The sequence below is a fragment of the Mirounga leonina genome, unplaced genomic scaffold, assembly GCF_011800145.1.
Source record: "Mirounga leonina isolate KUSES-001 unplaced genomic scaffold, KU_Mleo_1.0 Mir_82, whole genome shotgun sequence".
NCBI lineage: Eukaryota > Metazoa > Chordata > Mammalia > Carnivora > Phocidae > Mirounga > Mirounga leonina.
In genome coordinates this window covers 25,149,528-25,164,159 of record NW_023270825.1, presented here as the reverse complement: position 1 = coordinate 25,164,159, position 14,632 = coordinate 25,149,528, and the positions used below count along the sequence as shown (strand labels likewise).

At 50.6% G+C, this 14,632-nt stretch overlaps 1 protein-coding gene across 3 annotated transcripts in view; it reads left to right on the top strand.

Moving 5' to 3' along the window:
* The window catches only part of ESRRB (estrogen related receptor beta), a 167,730-nt gene that overhangs the window by 117,689 nt on the left and 35,409 nt on the right, over positions 1-14,632 (top strand). For all 3 annotated transcript variants that reach the window (XM_034992486.1, XM_034992485.1, XM_034992487.1), the window contains one exon: positions 13,186-13,302. In XM_034992486.1, the coding sequence (XP_034848377.1) occupies positions 13,186-13,302 (117 nt within the window). The remainder of the gene's footprint in view (positions 1-13,185; positions 13,303-14,632) is intronic.

Genomic DNA, 14,632 nt, shown 5'->3' with positions numbered 1-14,632 from the left:
GCCACAGTAGCTTCTAGTCTGGTCTCCTGGCTGCCAGGCTCAGCCCTTCCCAGTCTGCTTTCTTTAGTGCTGCTAGGGAGACCATTCTGAACACACATCTGAACATGGCACTCTTCTGTCTTGCGTGTGGGTAAATGGAAGCTCCAGACGTGACTGAGGATGTCCTCTGGGATTGCCCCATGCTGACCTGGTAGCCTCATCCCCTGCCAATCTCCCTACAGGCTGTGGGCCGGCCTGATTGCTCTATTTTCCAGTTACCCAAACTGCTTGCACACCATCAATTTCTAGACTTTGCACATATTCTTCCCTTTATTCTGCCTCCCCCAACCTCTAGCCCCTACTTTGGTCTATTAGGTCTCCAGTTAGCTGGCATTTCGTCCTGGAAGTCTTCTCCCACTTCCTCCTGTCAGTTGGCCTAGGGGGTACCCTTCCTGGGCGCTCCTGTTAACCTGCACCCCCCGCCCCCCAATCTACAACACTTAGCACACAGCATGGGTTTTGCCAGGAGTTGACTGGTACCCTAGGAAGATTGTAAGCTCCTAAGGAATAGGGTTGCATTTACTTTGATTTTTGCTGAACCCCACATCCTCCAACAGTGCCTGGTGCCTGGGAAGTTCTCAGTATGTCTGCATAGAAGGTAATCCCCACAGTGATCCCACCTTTTCCCAGTGAGGACAAACCAGAGAAGTCTGGCCAATTTGCATACGCGAACTTGCAGGGATCTAGATAAACTAGTCAAATGTCTACTTAAAACAATGCGTTAATTTTAGTTATACTGGCATATTTCAAATCACATTATGTAAAACACTATTTTTTTGAAAAACTTTTCCTTCTCACATTTTGTGAAGCAAGGTTTTATCAAACCTCTCACGTGGACCTTTGACTAAAGCGCCTTTGCCTTTTCTAGGGGCCACTTCTTGAGTCATTTATCACAGTTTTTCAGAACACACTGTCTTTCCTTCCATCTTACTTGAAATTTTATGAGTAGATACGTGCTGCTGTCCCTAAAAATTTCACTTTGAGCTCTAAGTCCAGTTCCCAGACCATTAGGACAGCTCTTTTTTGTGTCGATTTACAGTCCTGATTTCCACGACGTATTAGGTGTTCTGACGGCTCTTGGTGCTCAGCATTTGTAATCGTGAGGTCCTTATCCCGGGAATAACCACATTTATGTGACATTTCTTTACCCCCTTGTTACTGATTCAGTGGGATGACTAGCACTGATTGAAGTCTCCTTGGGGCCGTGGGGCTTCCGTCATCATGGTCGGTCAAAATAAAGTGATGGCCATGGCACCTCTGTTAGATGTCACAAAGGCTCGGATATTAAGCAATTTCTTTTCTAAAGGACGATGTTTGTGGGGGGGGGGGGAACACGCCTGCCTTACACTGAGCTTATGAAGCAGTTACTCAGTTCTGTGTTGAGTATTTACTGAGTCCCAACCACTGTGCTGGGAGCTGAGGGTGGAGCGAGGGCCCTGAGCCTGTGGGGTTGCCAGCTGGGGGGAAGGCAGTCAACGTGATAGCACGTAAAGATGCAGTGAGACAAGTGCTGTGCATGGGCAGAGGGGTCAGATTTAGACAGAGGATTTGGGAAGGCCATGCTGAGATGATGACTTCCAAGGTGAGGCAAAGGACATGGAAGAATCCTGGGGCCAGCCCTCCAGACAGAGGAAACAGTGATGTGTCTCAGGAAAGAAAGAGGGCCAGGGTGGCTGGTGGGAGGGAAGGAGGTGGGGCTGGGGAGGCTGGGGAAGGCCCTGGAGGGTGGGGGCCATGGGCAGTGCTGCACTTGAACTTTCTTCTAGGTGGAGTGGAAGCTGTTGATGAGTAAATGAACACATTGCTGTGGGAAGGGTAAAGCCACCCTGTACCCCTTCCTACGTCCCCAGGGCGTGTGGCCAACTTAGCAGGTCACCTGGAGGCCCTTGGAGTAGCTCCTGGGTCTGTGACTTAAGATGAGGAGAGCAAGGAAGAAAGCTCTGGCAGGCACTGCTTCTGTTCACCGGGGGCCCAGATGCAGGCTTGGAAGGAAACTCCCCCAGGAAGGGGGCAGGGAGATGATTGATGGGTTATCCTGCCTTGGACCACCTCCAGGCCTTTTGTCCTGGAGAATGAGACTGGGCATCCCAGGGGACATGAGACAAGGGGGCTGCAGAGACAGAGCCAGCAGTGAGTAGGAGTCAGGAGCGGGTTGCTGTCCCAGCCCTGCCCCTGACCAGCCGGCTGACCTTGGGCAGGGATTGGGTCCTCTGGTCTCAGTTTCCTCATCTGTACACAGAGTCCATTAAACCTGCAGACGGTGTGTGGTCTGCAGGGCACTGGGGCAATGAGAGGAAAAACAAATCACAGTTCCTCTTTTTAGAGACACAGCCAGGGTGCAAGTCAGGTGAGACAGCCCAGTCAGGGCAGGAACGGCGTCTGGAAGGCCATGCAAGCAGGAGTGAAAGGTGAACATGCCTGGCAGAAAGACAGCAGGAGTGGGGCCCAGGGAGGCTTAGGGAGGTGGAGCTCAGTGGCAGAGGACAGACAGGGAAAGGCTTAGAATCCCAACTCAACAACTCCTTTCTTGGTCAGCTTGGTCAAATTACTTAGTTTCTCTGGGCCTTCATTTCCCTGTCAAGGAAACAGGACTAAAGGGGCTGATAAAGAGTTTCTGCCGCTGGAATGTTCTTGCAGATTGCAGAAATCTAATGAGACCTGCGTGTCAAGTTTTCAGCTTAGTGCCTGGTATATGATAACCCGTAAAGACATTTTGTTTTGAGGAAGCCATTGAAGGGACTTTTGAGCAGGGGATTAATCCAATCTCCGTTTATCGAGGTAATTCTGGCAAGATAATTCAGGGAAGATGGCCTGGAAGTGGGAGAGTCTAGGGGCAGGCAGGCCGGTCAGGAGGCGGTTTTCATAGTCCAGGGAAGAGATCTGGGTAATCGTCCAGCTGGAGGCCTTCCAGCCAGCAGGGGCAGGAGGGTTAAAAGGAGAGGTTAGGCCGGAGAAACTTTTGGAAGTAGATTCAGTATAAGAAGAACAGTGGCTGTGGGGTGGCTGGGTGACAGACATTGGGGAGGGTATGTGCTATGGTGAGGGCTGTGAATTGTGTAAGACTGATGAATCACAGACCTGTACCCCTGAAACAAGTAATACATTATATGTTAAAAAAAAAGAGAAGAAGATAGTAGGGAGGGTAAAATGAAGGGGGGGAATTCGGAGGGGGAGACGAACCATGAGAGACTATGGACTCAGAAACAGGGTTCTAGAGGGGAGGGGTTGGGGGGATGGGTTAGCCTAGTGATCGGTATTAAAGAGAGCACGTATTGAATGGAGCACTGGGTCTTATACGCAGACAATGAATCATGGAACACTACATCAAAAACTAATGATGTAATGTATGGTGATTAACATAATAAAATTAAAAAAAAAAAACAGTGGCTGGATTGAGATGGACCCTTAGGTTTCAATTTTAGGCTGCTAGGGGGATGGTGAGGTTATTGAGGGCGAGGAGACCTAGATGAATTTTCCTGGTGGAGAAGGGCCAGCTGGGAGCAAGGGGTCGGGGTCATGGACAAAGTTTGGGACTGTTGAGTTGATCAGTTCACAGGTCTTAACCCTGGCGAGTTGGAAAACGGGGCCTAGAGCTCAAGAGTGGAATCTGAGTGGGGTTTGGGGTCTAATGAGATCTTCCAGGCCATGGTTCTCAAAAGGGTGGTCCCCAGACCAGAAGCACCTGGGAGCTTGTTGGAAATGCACATTTCCAGCCCCACCCAGGCCTCTAATCTGAGACTGGGGGGCAGGGCCCAGCCATCTGATGTAATATGCCCTCCAGGAGAGCTTATTCTAGAGAAAGCTCTTCTGAAGGCGAGGGGCCAAGGGTGGGGGGCAGCCCTAAGAAGGGAAGAGCGAGCCTTGGAAGGAGACTGGGAAGTCCCATCTTGCCTCCGTTGCAACACGCACGTTTCCCACTGGAGCTTCTCCGGATGGGGCTGCGTGCTGGTCACTCAGGCGGTTGCCCCTGCCTCCCACGCACATCAGAACTTGCAGAAAGGGGGGCGCCTGGGTGACTCGGTCATTAAGCGTCTGCCTTTGGCTCAGGTCATGATCCCAGGGTCCTGGGATCGAGTCCCACATCGGGCTCCCTGCTCAGCGGGAAGCCTGCTTCTCCCTCTCCCGCTACCCCTGCTTGTGTTTCCTCTCTAGCTGTGTCTCTGTCAAATAAATAAATAAAATCTTATAAATAAATAAATAAATAACTTGCAAAAAGGGGCCAGTGACCTGGGAGGCACCCCCGCCCCCACGACAATGGACAGTGGCTCCCTTATTAGCAGAGAGGATGATTCTGTGGAAAAACACCAAAACAATGACTTTGATCAAAAATGATTCAGGGAAACTTCTCCCACTCGGAGAAGTTTCTAGCGATACCTTCAATTTGTTTTTCTTTATTTTCTCTTCCATGTATGCACAGGAATACTGTATGATCAAATCTCTATCCCAGTAAAGCTCAAAGAGATCTTTAATAAGAAAAAAAAAGTGAAAATGCTAGGGGCAAGGGAACACAGCCAGTTTGATGGACAGACGCTACATAAAATAATGGTGCAATCTTACCATCAAAAGCACTGTAGAGTCAATGTGGTGAGCAGAGGAGTGATCGGAGCAAGAGTTCCTGCAGAGGGAGGGGAGATGAGATCTAACAGAGGAGTTTTAAGAGCTAGGTGTCCTCTGTACCGGGAAGGATTCGGGGGGTGGGGGGCGGTCCTGGAGGAGGCGATTGCATTTGACAACTGACGGATCACTGCTGAATTCTAAGGTTTTCTTTTTTTTTTTTTTAAGCTTTTATTTATTTATTTGAGAGAGAGAATGAGATAGAGCATGAGAGGGGGGAGGGTCAGAGGGAGAAGCAGACTCCCCGCCGAGCAGGGAGCCCGATGCGGGACTCGATCCCGGGACTCCAGGATCATGACCTGAGCCGAAGGCAGTCGCTTAACCAACTGAGCCACCCAGGCGCCCGAATTCTAAGGTTTTCTAGGTGGAGGTTCTTGGCTTTCAGTTTTTTTCTCTTAAGATTTTCTTTTTTTTTTTTTTTAAATAGAGAGAGTGCATGAGCAGGGGGAGGGGCAGAGGGTGAAGCAGACTCCCTGCTGAACGGGGAACCCGATGGGGGGGCTTGATCCCAGGACCCTGGGATTATGACCTGAGCCAAAGGCAGATGCTTAACGGACTGAGCCACCCAGGCGTCCCCCTCAGCTTATTTGCTTTGATCAACATATGTTTTCAGGAGCCGGCACTATACTTGAGATACAAAAATGAAAGACCCAACAACCTGTATCCATAAACACATAGCCTAGAAGGAAGACAACATGCAAAATCCCGATTCTGAAACACTCAGCTGGTTGCTTCAAGTGGAGGGTGGTGGATGCAGCCTGGGTGGGGGGCAAACAGGAAGGATCTTGTACACCTACCCGGGACAAAAGGGAAGATGGTCTCACGAGTGGAGATCCAAGGTTGTGGGAGAGTTTGCCAGGAGGGGTTTCAGGTAGAGGCAGGTAGGAAAGGGCTCGGAGGTTCCACGGGGTTTTGCGGAGCCTACAGACTGAGGGCCCAGGTTGGGGAGGTTAGAATGGACAGGTCAGAAGTGGAGATCATAAAGAGTTGGGTAGGCTTTGCCTTGGAGGTTAGATTTCATTCTTTACATACTAAGGAGGGGTTGGACAATTTCTTGAGCTTAATTCTTAATTTGTAACTTTTATGAAAATAATGTGTGCGTACAGTTTTAAAAAGTATAATAGAAGTGTAAGTCTCATAATGAAAAGTAATAGTCCCATAGTCCCTGGCCCTTCACATCCTCTTTCCTCCCCTCATGATCCAGAGTTAGCCTTTTTTTTTTTTTTTTTTTAGGTTTTTTTTATTTATTTGACAGAGAGATAAAGAGCACCAGTAGGCAGAGTGGCAGTCAGGGGGAGAGAGAGAAGCAGGCTTCCCGATGAGCAGGGAACCCGACGTGGGGCTCGATCCCAGGACCCTGGGATCATGACCTGAGCTGAAGGCAGCTGCTTAACCAACTGAGCCACTCAGGCGCCCCCAGAGTTAGCCTTTTAAGAAAAAATTTCTTCTAGCATTTATCATTGTAGTTACTAATTGGATTTTACAGCTATGTTTACTGAGTTGGCAATTTTGGCATTATTTCTTGACTTTGTGTTATGGACAATGAAGAATTAGTTCCAGTTATACAACCCATCCCAACCACACACACACATTTCCCATCTTTCCATTGTCTGAATATGGTTGCATCACAATTTTTGGTTAAATCTCTTTGCTGACTGCTAATTCCTTCTCCATTTGTCCTTGACTCTTCTCCTGGGTTGTATACCCTGTTTCCTGGATCCTGCCTCTTCCTCTTTGTGCTTCCTCCATTCTGTGCAGAGCACATGCTGGAAAGGCACAGGGGAGGTAAAATTGTCGATGCCTTGGAAGTGTGGAAGTGTCTTTACTCATGCCTCCAACCCACACATGAGATGTATATCTTGGCTTGGTAGAAAATACTGGCTGGAAGTAATTTTCCCCCAAATGACACCGTGGCTGCTTTTCTTAGTTTCTGGTGCTGCCCTCAGAAAGTTCAAGGCATCCTTTAGAGACTGTGTATTGAGACCTCACTCTTGCACGCATGGTTCTGGGTGCTGAGGAAACTTCAGTGAACAAAGCAGATAAGAAGATGAATAAATATGAAGTCAGGTGATGAGTGCTAAGAAGAAAAAAAGTGGCAGTGCACAAAAGGGGTGTGTGTTTGTGTGTTTCTTTTGAGCTTTTTTCCCTTGTGGTTTCAGATACGGTGACTGATCTTACTCTCCATCTTCCGTTTTTGACTTGTTTTTTTACTCTCCCTGAAAAATTTTAGACTCTCCTTTCTTTGTTCTCTCAGATTGAAATTTTATGATAAAAGTCTGTGTTGTGTGTTGTAGGTCTTTTTACTATTTATTTATTTATTTTCGCATTTTTGTTTTGAGATAATTGAAGGGTCACATGCAGTTTTAAGAAATAACCCGGAGAGATCCCATATACCTTTCACCCAGTTTCCCCCGAAGATAACATCTTATTCAGATTTTACCAGTTGTACACACAGTGTGTGTGTGTTAGTTCTTTGCAATTCTCTGCAATTTTATCACTCCATGGACTCCTGTGACCATCACTACCATCAGATAGAGAAAATCAGATAGAGAAGAGCTATAACCACCTCCCTCCCTCTCCCCTCCCTGACCCTTGGCAGCTACTAATTTGTTCTCCACCTCCATAATTTTATCCAGATCTTTTTTCATTCATTCTTCTGGGCTTTTACTTTTTATCTGGAAACTCAAATTCTTCAGGTCTTAGAAATTTCCACCACCCTCCTCCTCCCTCTCTTCTTTGATTTCTGCCTTTGTGATGACTTCCTCTTCATCTTCATGCTTTTCTCTTTTAAAAGTTCTGATGATTGGATACTGAGCTTCTAGGATCAACTGTCTAATTCTTACATCTTTTCTAGCCTGTTGTCCATTGCTTGGATTTTTGGTGTGTAGCTCCTCAGCTCTTCTGAACCTTTTGTGGCTTTCATATTTTTAATTTCTATAAGCTCCATTTTATACACTTCTTTTTTTTTTTCTTTACTTTTTATTGCACGCTGTTCTTGTTTCATGAATACAGTGGGTTTTTTTCTTCTCAAGTTGATAGTATGCTGATTATTGCTTTGCGAGCCTGTTTCTACTTCCTGCTTGTCCTGGTTTCTGCCTACATATTTTCCCCTCATTTATTTGTTTTGGTTAGTCTTTCATATTGAAGGCTTTTTTTATGAATGTATTGGTAATCCTTGGCTGGCTGTCTGAAATGCAAATAGGGATAAAAAGCATAGAAAGAGCATTCCCTTGGTTTATCTTTATCTGCTGGTCTTCTCTCTGATGCTGTGCTATCTCCCAGAGAAGAACCCTATAAATTCCTATCTTTGGGTGAGGGGTGGAGTGTACAGACTGCTAGAATTTTGGGAGCGGGCCTGGGGCACCGCTGGGTGGTCTCACTGTTAGTCATCCTGTTTTCAGCTTTAGCTTCCCTTCTGCCCACAGGAGAGCCTGGGTCCTTAAGTCCAGAACTTGACTCGCTCATATTCCCCAGAGATTAAGCTGGCTTCTCTTAGGTGGGTTGTGGAGGACTCTTTGGTGGCCACATGAAGTAGTAGCTAAGTACTCCCTAAATACAGATTAGCAGCAAATTCCCCTGTTTCCGGCCCACACTCCGTTACATCTTCTGCTGTATCCTCAGTCTTCAAGCCTGAGGCTTTCTGAGGTTCTGTGGTATAAATGGCTTGTCATCTAGAGCCCCCTCTTCGGCTACTTCGGTTTTTTTGTTTGGTTGTTTGGTGGTTTGTTTTGTTTTTAGAAAGAGAGAGTGCATGGGGGGGTGAGGGGTGGAGAGGGAGAGACAGAGAATCTCACAGGCTCCATGCTCAGCACAGAGCCTGACTCAGGGCTCAACTGCATAACCCCAAGATCACGACCCAAACCGAAATCAAGAGTTGGACACTCAACCAACTCAACTAGGCGCCCCTGGCTACTTTGCTTTTCACTTGGTTCATTCTTCTGCGATAGTTCTCACTCCCGTGCTGCCACTCAGCATGCCGTGATGGAGGAGTTTTGCACAGGAAGGTTATTAACATCGCTCCGGGGGCGGTGTGGGGATAAACTGGAATGGGACCTGGAGAGACAGACGTGAGGCGAGAGGTGATGAGTATGAGGACTCGCTGTGGCCAGAGGGGAAGGAGGGATGAAATACGAACCGAGTAGGATGAGAAGGACCTTAGGACCGAAGGAGAGGGAAGAATCCAGGATGCCACCTCGTTTCTGACCGAAGGGACACAGTGAGAAGAGCAGACTGGGTGAGGATGGGTTCAGTTGAAGTGTGAGGGACTTCCGCGTGGAAATATCCAGCAGGCAGATGGATACTGGCAGGGTCTTTTGCTGCTGATCCTCACCAAGTATGTGGTAGTGGGAGCCCATGGTGGGAATGAGATCATCCAGCTAGCAGTTGAAGGAGGAGGGAAGGGTGCAGAGTTGAGGACAGAGAAGAAAAAGTCTGTGTCCCCCAGAAGTGAGATAAACAGGGGACGGGAACCAGGTGACTACCATCCCAGCCCTTCCACAGCAGTGACCTATCCGACATTAGCCAGCAGCCTCAGAGACAGGCGTCCTCCCGGGAGCCCTCTGTGTGAGCTCTGTGCACCACCCGAGTCCCGCAAGAGGACGGCCCACTGCCTGTAGCTGTTCAGGGACAGCTGATGGGGATGCCCTTGGGGTTTCCTTCTGGGGCACAGGATCAAAGAGAGCTGATGGTGGGGATTTCCCCTCTGCCTTGAGGTCAGAGGTCACACGGAAGTGCAGGTCAGGCTCCGGGCGTTCCTGCCTCCCCCCCACACCACAGGTGCAGGCGCTCTGAGGTCACCACCGGACTTGAGGTTCTTCAGTGTCAGAAGCGGTGGCTGGCCTCACGTCTGACACCTAGAAAAGACTTACCCCAGAGTCTCCTGGTGCATTTACCCTGGCAGCCGTTCCTGGGTGTGAAAATAAGCACAGTAGCCTTGATTCCTTGCTTGCCCACACGTTTACCTCCCTAAGCCCTTTACGTGCTTTCTGTCCCTGTAGCACACAACTTTAGAAGAGGGGAATGTGCTGTGCCCATTTTACAGATGAGGAAATGGGCCCAGGGAAGTTCCGTGACTTGCCTGACGTAGTGTCTGCCTCTGTCTATCCTGGGCACACTCCCGTGTTAGAACTCCGAATTTATGCTAGCTGTTGGCTGTGTCCTCGTCCCATGAGAGCCCACCTCCAGACCTGCCACACTTCAGCTGCTGCTGGTGGTGGTATGTGTGCGTGTTCCACAGACGCCCCTCCCTGCTCCCGGCTCTCCTAGCTGCCCTCCGGAGACCACAGGAATTCTGATGAATTAATCTCATCACTTTATTGAGGAGGCACTTACAGAAATGACAAGGCAAGGCCACCAGCCTGGCTTTGCTGGCAGCCAGCCGCTGGGGCCATAAAACAAATTGAAAGGAACAAAAATAAATAAATAAAATTAGAATTTTCTCTCTCTCTCTCTCTCTCTCTCTCTCTCTCACACACACACACACACACACACACACACACACACGGGGTCAAGACGTTGCTCAGGTTCTTGTTGTTAACGCTCAGTCCTCTTGTCCTGGGGGAGAACCGGTGCCAAATCGACAGACAGTTATTGACCCCCTGCTCGAGCAACAGCCCTGCAAAACCTGGGACCCATCCTCCTCCAAGGGATGTCAGGCTGCTTGCTTGGGCAGCCGAGACCAGTGGAGGTGAAGAGCCGGCAGCACGCGAGTGGCCTCCCAAGGCAGCGTGAGTTACCTTGCCAGGTGAATGCGGCGTCGCGACGGGCCCCGCGAGCTCACTCACTGCCCCGTGGTTCAGGGCGAGACTCGAGCCACACCGTCTGGGTCCAAGTCCTTGCTCTGCCTCATCCTGGACTCCGCTCACCTCTCTCAGCGCTAAGGTGCAGAAAAGAAGGTGTTCACTTCCAGAGTTGTTGGGGAAAGGAAGGAGGCCGTATAGGAAAAGCAGAGCCGTGGCTGCTTCATGAGGAGCCCTTGTCCGTGTGGATGGAGCACCTGCTGTGTGGGGGGCACCTGGCGTCACACAGGGAGGAGAAGCAGCAGCATCTTAAGTGGGCCCTGGAGGTGTAGGCCGGCCAGGTGAGGTGGCGGAGAGAGCTCACGGGGAGTGTTCTAGGCAGCACTGGAACAAAGGCCCGGAAGCCTCGGTTATCACTGAGTTCCAGGAACTGATCGTTGTGCAGAGCAATAGGGATGTCAAGGCTGAAGAGAGACGAGTGGGGTGGGAAGGCGGCCGGGACCAAATTCTGCAGAGCTTTCCTTCCAAGCCAGGATAGACTTGGATGAGTTAGTTTATATCTGTGTTTTCTTCCTGTTCATCTTTTCAATTTACCGCGCTTATGGGAATATTGAAATTATTTGCCAGAAGTCACACAAGCCAGAGCAAACTAAGACAGGGATGGGCATAGCATTGGATAAAAGGGGAGGGGCACGCAGAATCTTTATCCCTTCCCCTTCCTGACCTCCCCCACCCTCCGGTGCAAAGGCTGACTTCTAGACTCCCCTCCCCCACAGGAAGTGGGTGGCAGAAAGGTGATAAGGTGAGGCCAGTGGGGGGGAGACAGATGGAGATCTAAGGTGCCCCAGGCAAATCAGCCGCTTCCTCACCAATACAAAAGGGGGCTAAGGCTACTAAGTTCTTGTGAGCACTCACCTTGCATTTGGGGTTCAATAATTTTATTACTTCAGAGCACTTTGTCAGGGGTAGAAGTTGGTTCCTGCTGGCTCTCAGAAAATCCAACAGTCAGTGTTTTCCATATGCCACATGGGGAGGCTGAGGCACAGGGATGCTGGAGAGCAGTCCCCTCCCTGACTTCCTCCAGACCACCTCAGCTACTGGGTTCACAGCAGGGAGGGGCCTCTCTGGTCTCCCCAAGCTTCTCGTGGGGTGCAGGGGTGGCACAGGGACTCGGTGTGGCCTTTAGTAACTCATTTCAGCGCCCTTAGTCTCAGTTTCTGGGTCTGTGAAATGGGGCATTGGTGGGCCCACCTCCGAGCAGGTGCAGGGTAAAAGTAACAGTTGGAACTGCTAAAGTGGATGGGGTTGGGGCCGGGGGAGGGGTGGGCGGGATTCAGAGGCTGGGCAGGCCTGGAACTGCCCTTTCAAGCCCTGTCTCAGGCTGTGAGTGACCTTTCCAAGACTGCTCTGTGTGCGGCAGTGTCCTTGCTGGGTGAGATGGGCCAGACAGCACCCCTGCTTCAAAGGAGTGTCCCGGGGCCTCAGGAGCGGGGGATGTGGCAGGCAGGCAGGCAGCCTTCTGGGCATCACTTCACCATGCTCCCTCAGCAGGCGGGCATCTGGATGGGGTGGGAACAGGAGGTTTGCTTTAGTTCAGTGTCTGTTCTCTGAAAACCACAGGCTCTGGAGGACCTCACAGAGTTGGGACCGGGGCCGGGAAGACCAAATGAAAAACAAAACAGCACTGGGGTTGCTTGCTGTCTTGCATTTTACCTTCCAGTTGTCTTCCCCCCCCACCCCTTTGCGCCCCCTTTCCTTCCCATTGCTTTTCTCTTCGCATTTATAGCTGCACAATGCATATTTGTTAAGTTATTGTAGACAGGTAAGAGTACAAAGGACAGAGGCTCTGTCTCTATTAGCAGCCACAGCCTCTCCTGTAAAATGGGGATCAGTACCTACTTCATGGGATTGCTATGAGGATTCAGCAGGTGACTCATTCAACCAGCTTTTCCTGCAAGGCTTCTGCATGGCAGGGGCTGATCTCGGTGTGGCTGGAGATTGAGCATGTAAACAGTGGGAGCATGGGTCAGGTTCATGGTAGCCGTTATTATAATTCATTAAAAGGGCGAGACAGAAAATGATCACAAACACCCTCTGTAGTAATGAACTGTGGTTATATAATCACCAGCTCAGTGTGGAATAATGCTTTACAATTTTTTTTTTTTTTTTTTTTTTTTAAGTAAGCTCTACATCCAGCGTGGGGCCTGAACTCACTACCCTGAGATCAAGAGTTCCCATGCTCCACCATCTGAGCCAGCCAGGCGACCCAGTGTTTTACAGTTGTTAAAGCAATTTTATAACCATGATCTTGCTAATCTTTCATTTTGGAGATACCACACGGCTTGCAGAGGAGGAAACCGAGACTCGGTGAGAGGAAAGTGATTTCCTCACGGTCAGCAGGCTGAGAGGCCTGGGCCCTGTGGGCCCAGAGCTGCAGAGAGGCTTTTTCCATGATTTGGAGCCCCGGGCTGGAGGGCACAGGGGCTCGTGGTCTGCACCTACATTCTGGTCAGCGCAAGGGGGTGTTCTCTGGGATAAAATGCCAGCTCAGTGGTGCCTTCAGAGCTGGGGGTGACCCTTCTTCCAGGTTGTGGCTGCCTGGCCCACGCAGACCTCCGGGACTGGGAGCTCTGTATTGAAGAGCGTTGGAAAGATTTGACAAGCACCGCAGAGCACCTGCTCTGAGAGCCACTGCCCTATGGGGACCCCGGGACGAGGGGCACTTGTAGGTGTGGCCTTTGGTTGGCGGTGGGGGCCCTTGACGCACCGTAACCCTGTGTGTATCTGGTTGCAGGGAACATCGAGTACAGCTGCCCGGCCACCAACGAGTGTGAGATCACGAAACGGAGGCGCAAGTCCTGCCAGGCCTGCCGCTTCATGAAATGCCTCAAAGTGGGGATGCTGAAGGAAGGTAAGAGGCCCGCACACCCACGCTGTGCTCTCGCCAAGGCCACCGGGGGTCTCAGGCCCCTGTGTTCCTGTCCCCGGGCCAGTGCAGACCCTGGACGTCTCCTCCCGCATCCCAGGGGAGGACCCTGCTCCCTGGGGTGCGTCCACCTTTCGTCTCCCACACACCACCCTGCACACAGGTTTACAGCGGCCTCGGAGTTCCACTCCTAAGGCAGACGCGGGGCGTCAGGAAGGCAGGTGTTGGAAGTTCCCCATTCTGGATCCTTCGGGAAACCCCACCTGGGCCCTAGAAAGCTGGCTTGGCCCTCTGGGGAAGGACCTCCTCTTGGGGCGAGCCCCTCGTTCACCCTGGAAGGGGTAGGCTTGAGATGCTGCCGTCCCGCATGGCGGGGCCCTGAGTGTGGGCGCACAAAGAGCAGAGACGTTAAAGCCCAGAATGACACATCAGGTCCTCTTCACCTGAGCAGGGCCGCTGTGCTCTCCTGCACGTGGGCAGGACACCGCTGTCACCTTGTGGAGGTCCCCCTCCACCGCCACGTTCCCCGCCACCTCATCCTCTTACTTCCCCGTCTCCTCCTCTGTAGCTGAGCCGGCTGGCCTGGCAGGCCATGGGCTCCGAAGACTTACCAGACTTACCAGGATGATAAAAAGTAGAGTTACGAAATAGTGTAGTAATTATTTTTTAAAAACTGAGTGCATGTTGGGGTGATAATATTTTGGATATATTGGGTGAAACAAAACATAATGTGACGTGAATATTGCCCGCTTTTTACCTTTTTTAAAGTGGCTACTCGCAAATTTAAAATGACATGCGGCTCTCATTATTTGGACAGCACTGCTCTGGGGCTCCTCTTCGTCACCTTCCCTGTTGATCCGCTCAGATGGATGACCCTTGTTCAGGACCATTTTGGGGGATGGGGTGTTTGTGTGTGTGTGTATTTCTCCCCTAACCCAGCTTTAGAGGGAGCTGGTGGAGGTTCTTACATATCAGCTTTTATGATTCTGGACCCTGGGATCCTTCCAGAAGTGGAAGGAGGCAGGAAAAGTGTGTACTGATGATCGCATGATGGGGAGAGGCTGGGAGAGAAAGGGAAGGGGCAGGCGAGTCTAGAACATAGTCCCTCACTGAGAGGGGGCTTCTGGAAGCCCAGCCCAGCCTTTGAGGGCCAGGGCACTCTTCCCATTGTCCTCCCATCCCCTCCAGGGGAAGAAGGCACGAATTTTAGATGCTTTGTTGGTAGGACAACCTGGACCTTATTGTGGAAATCAGAGACCCCCTCCCCCAGTTTCTATCTCAGGCACCCCCCTTCAGCCCAGCCCAGCGTGTGCAC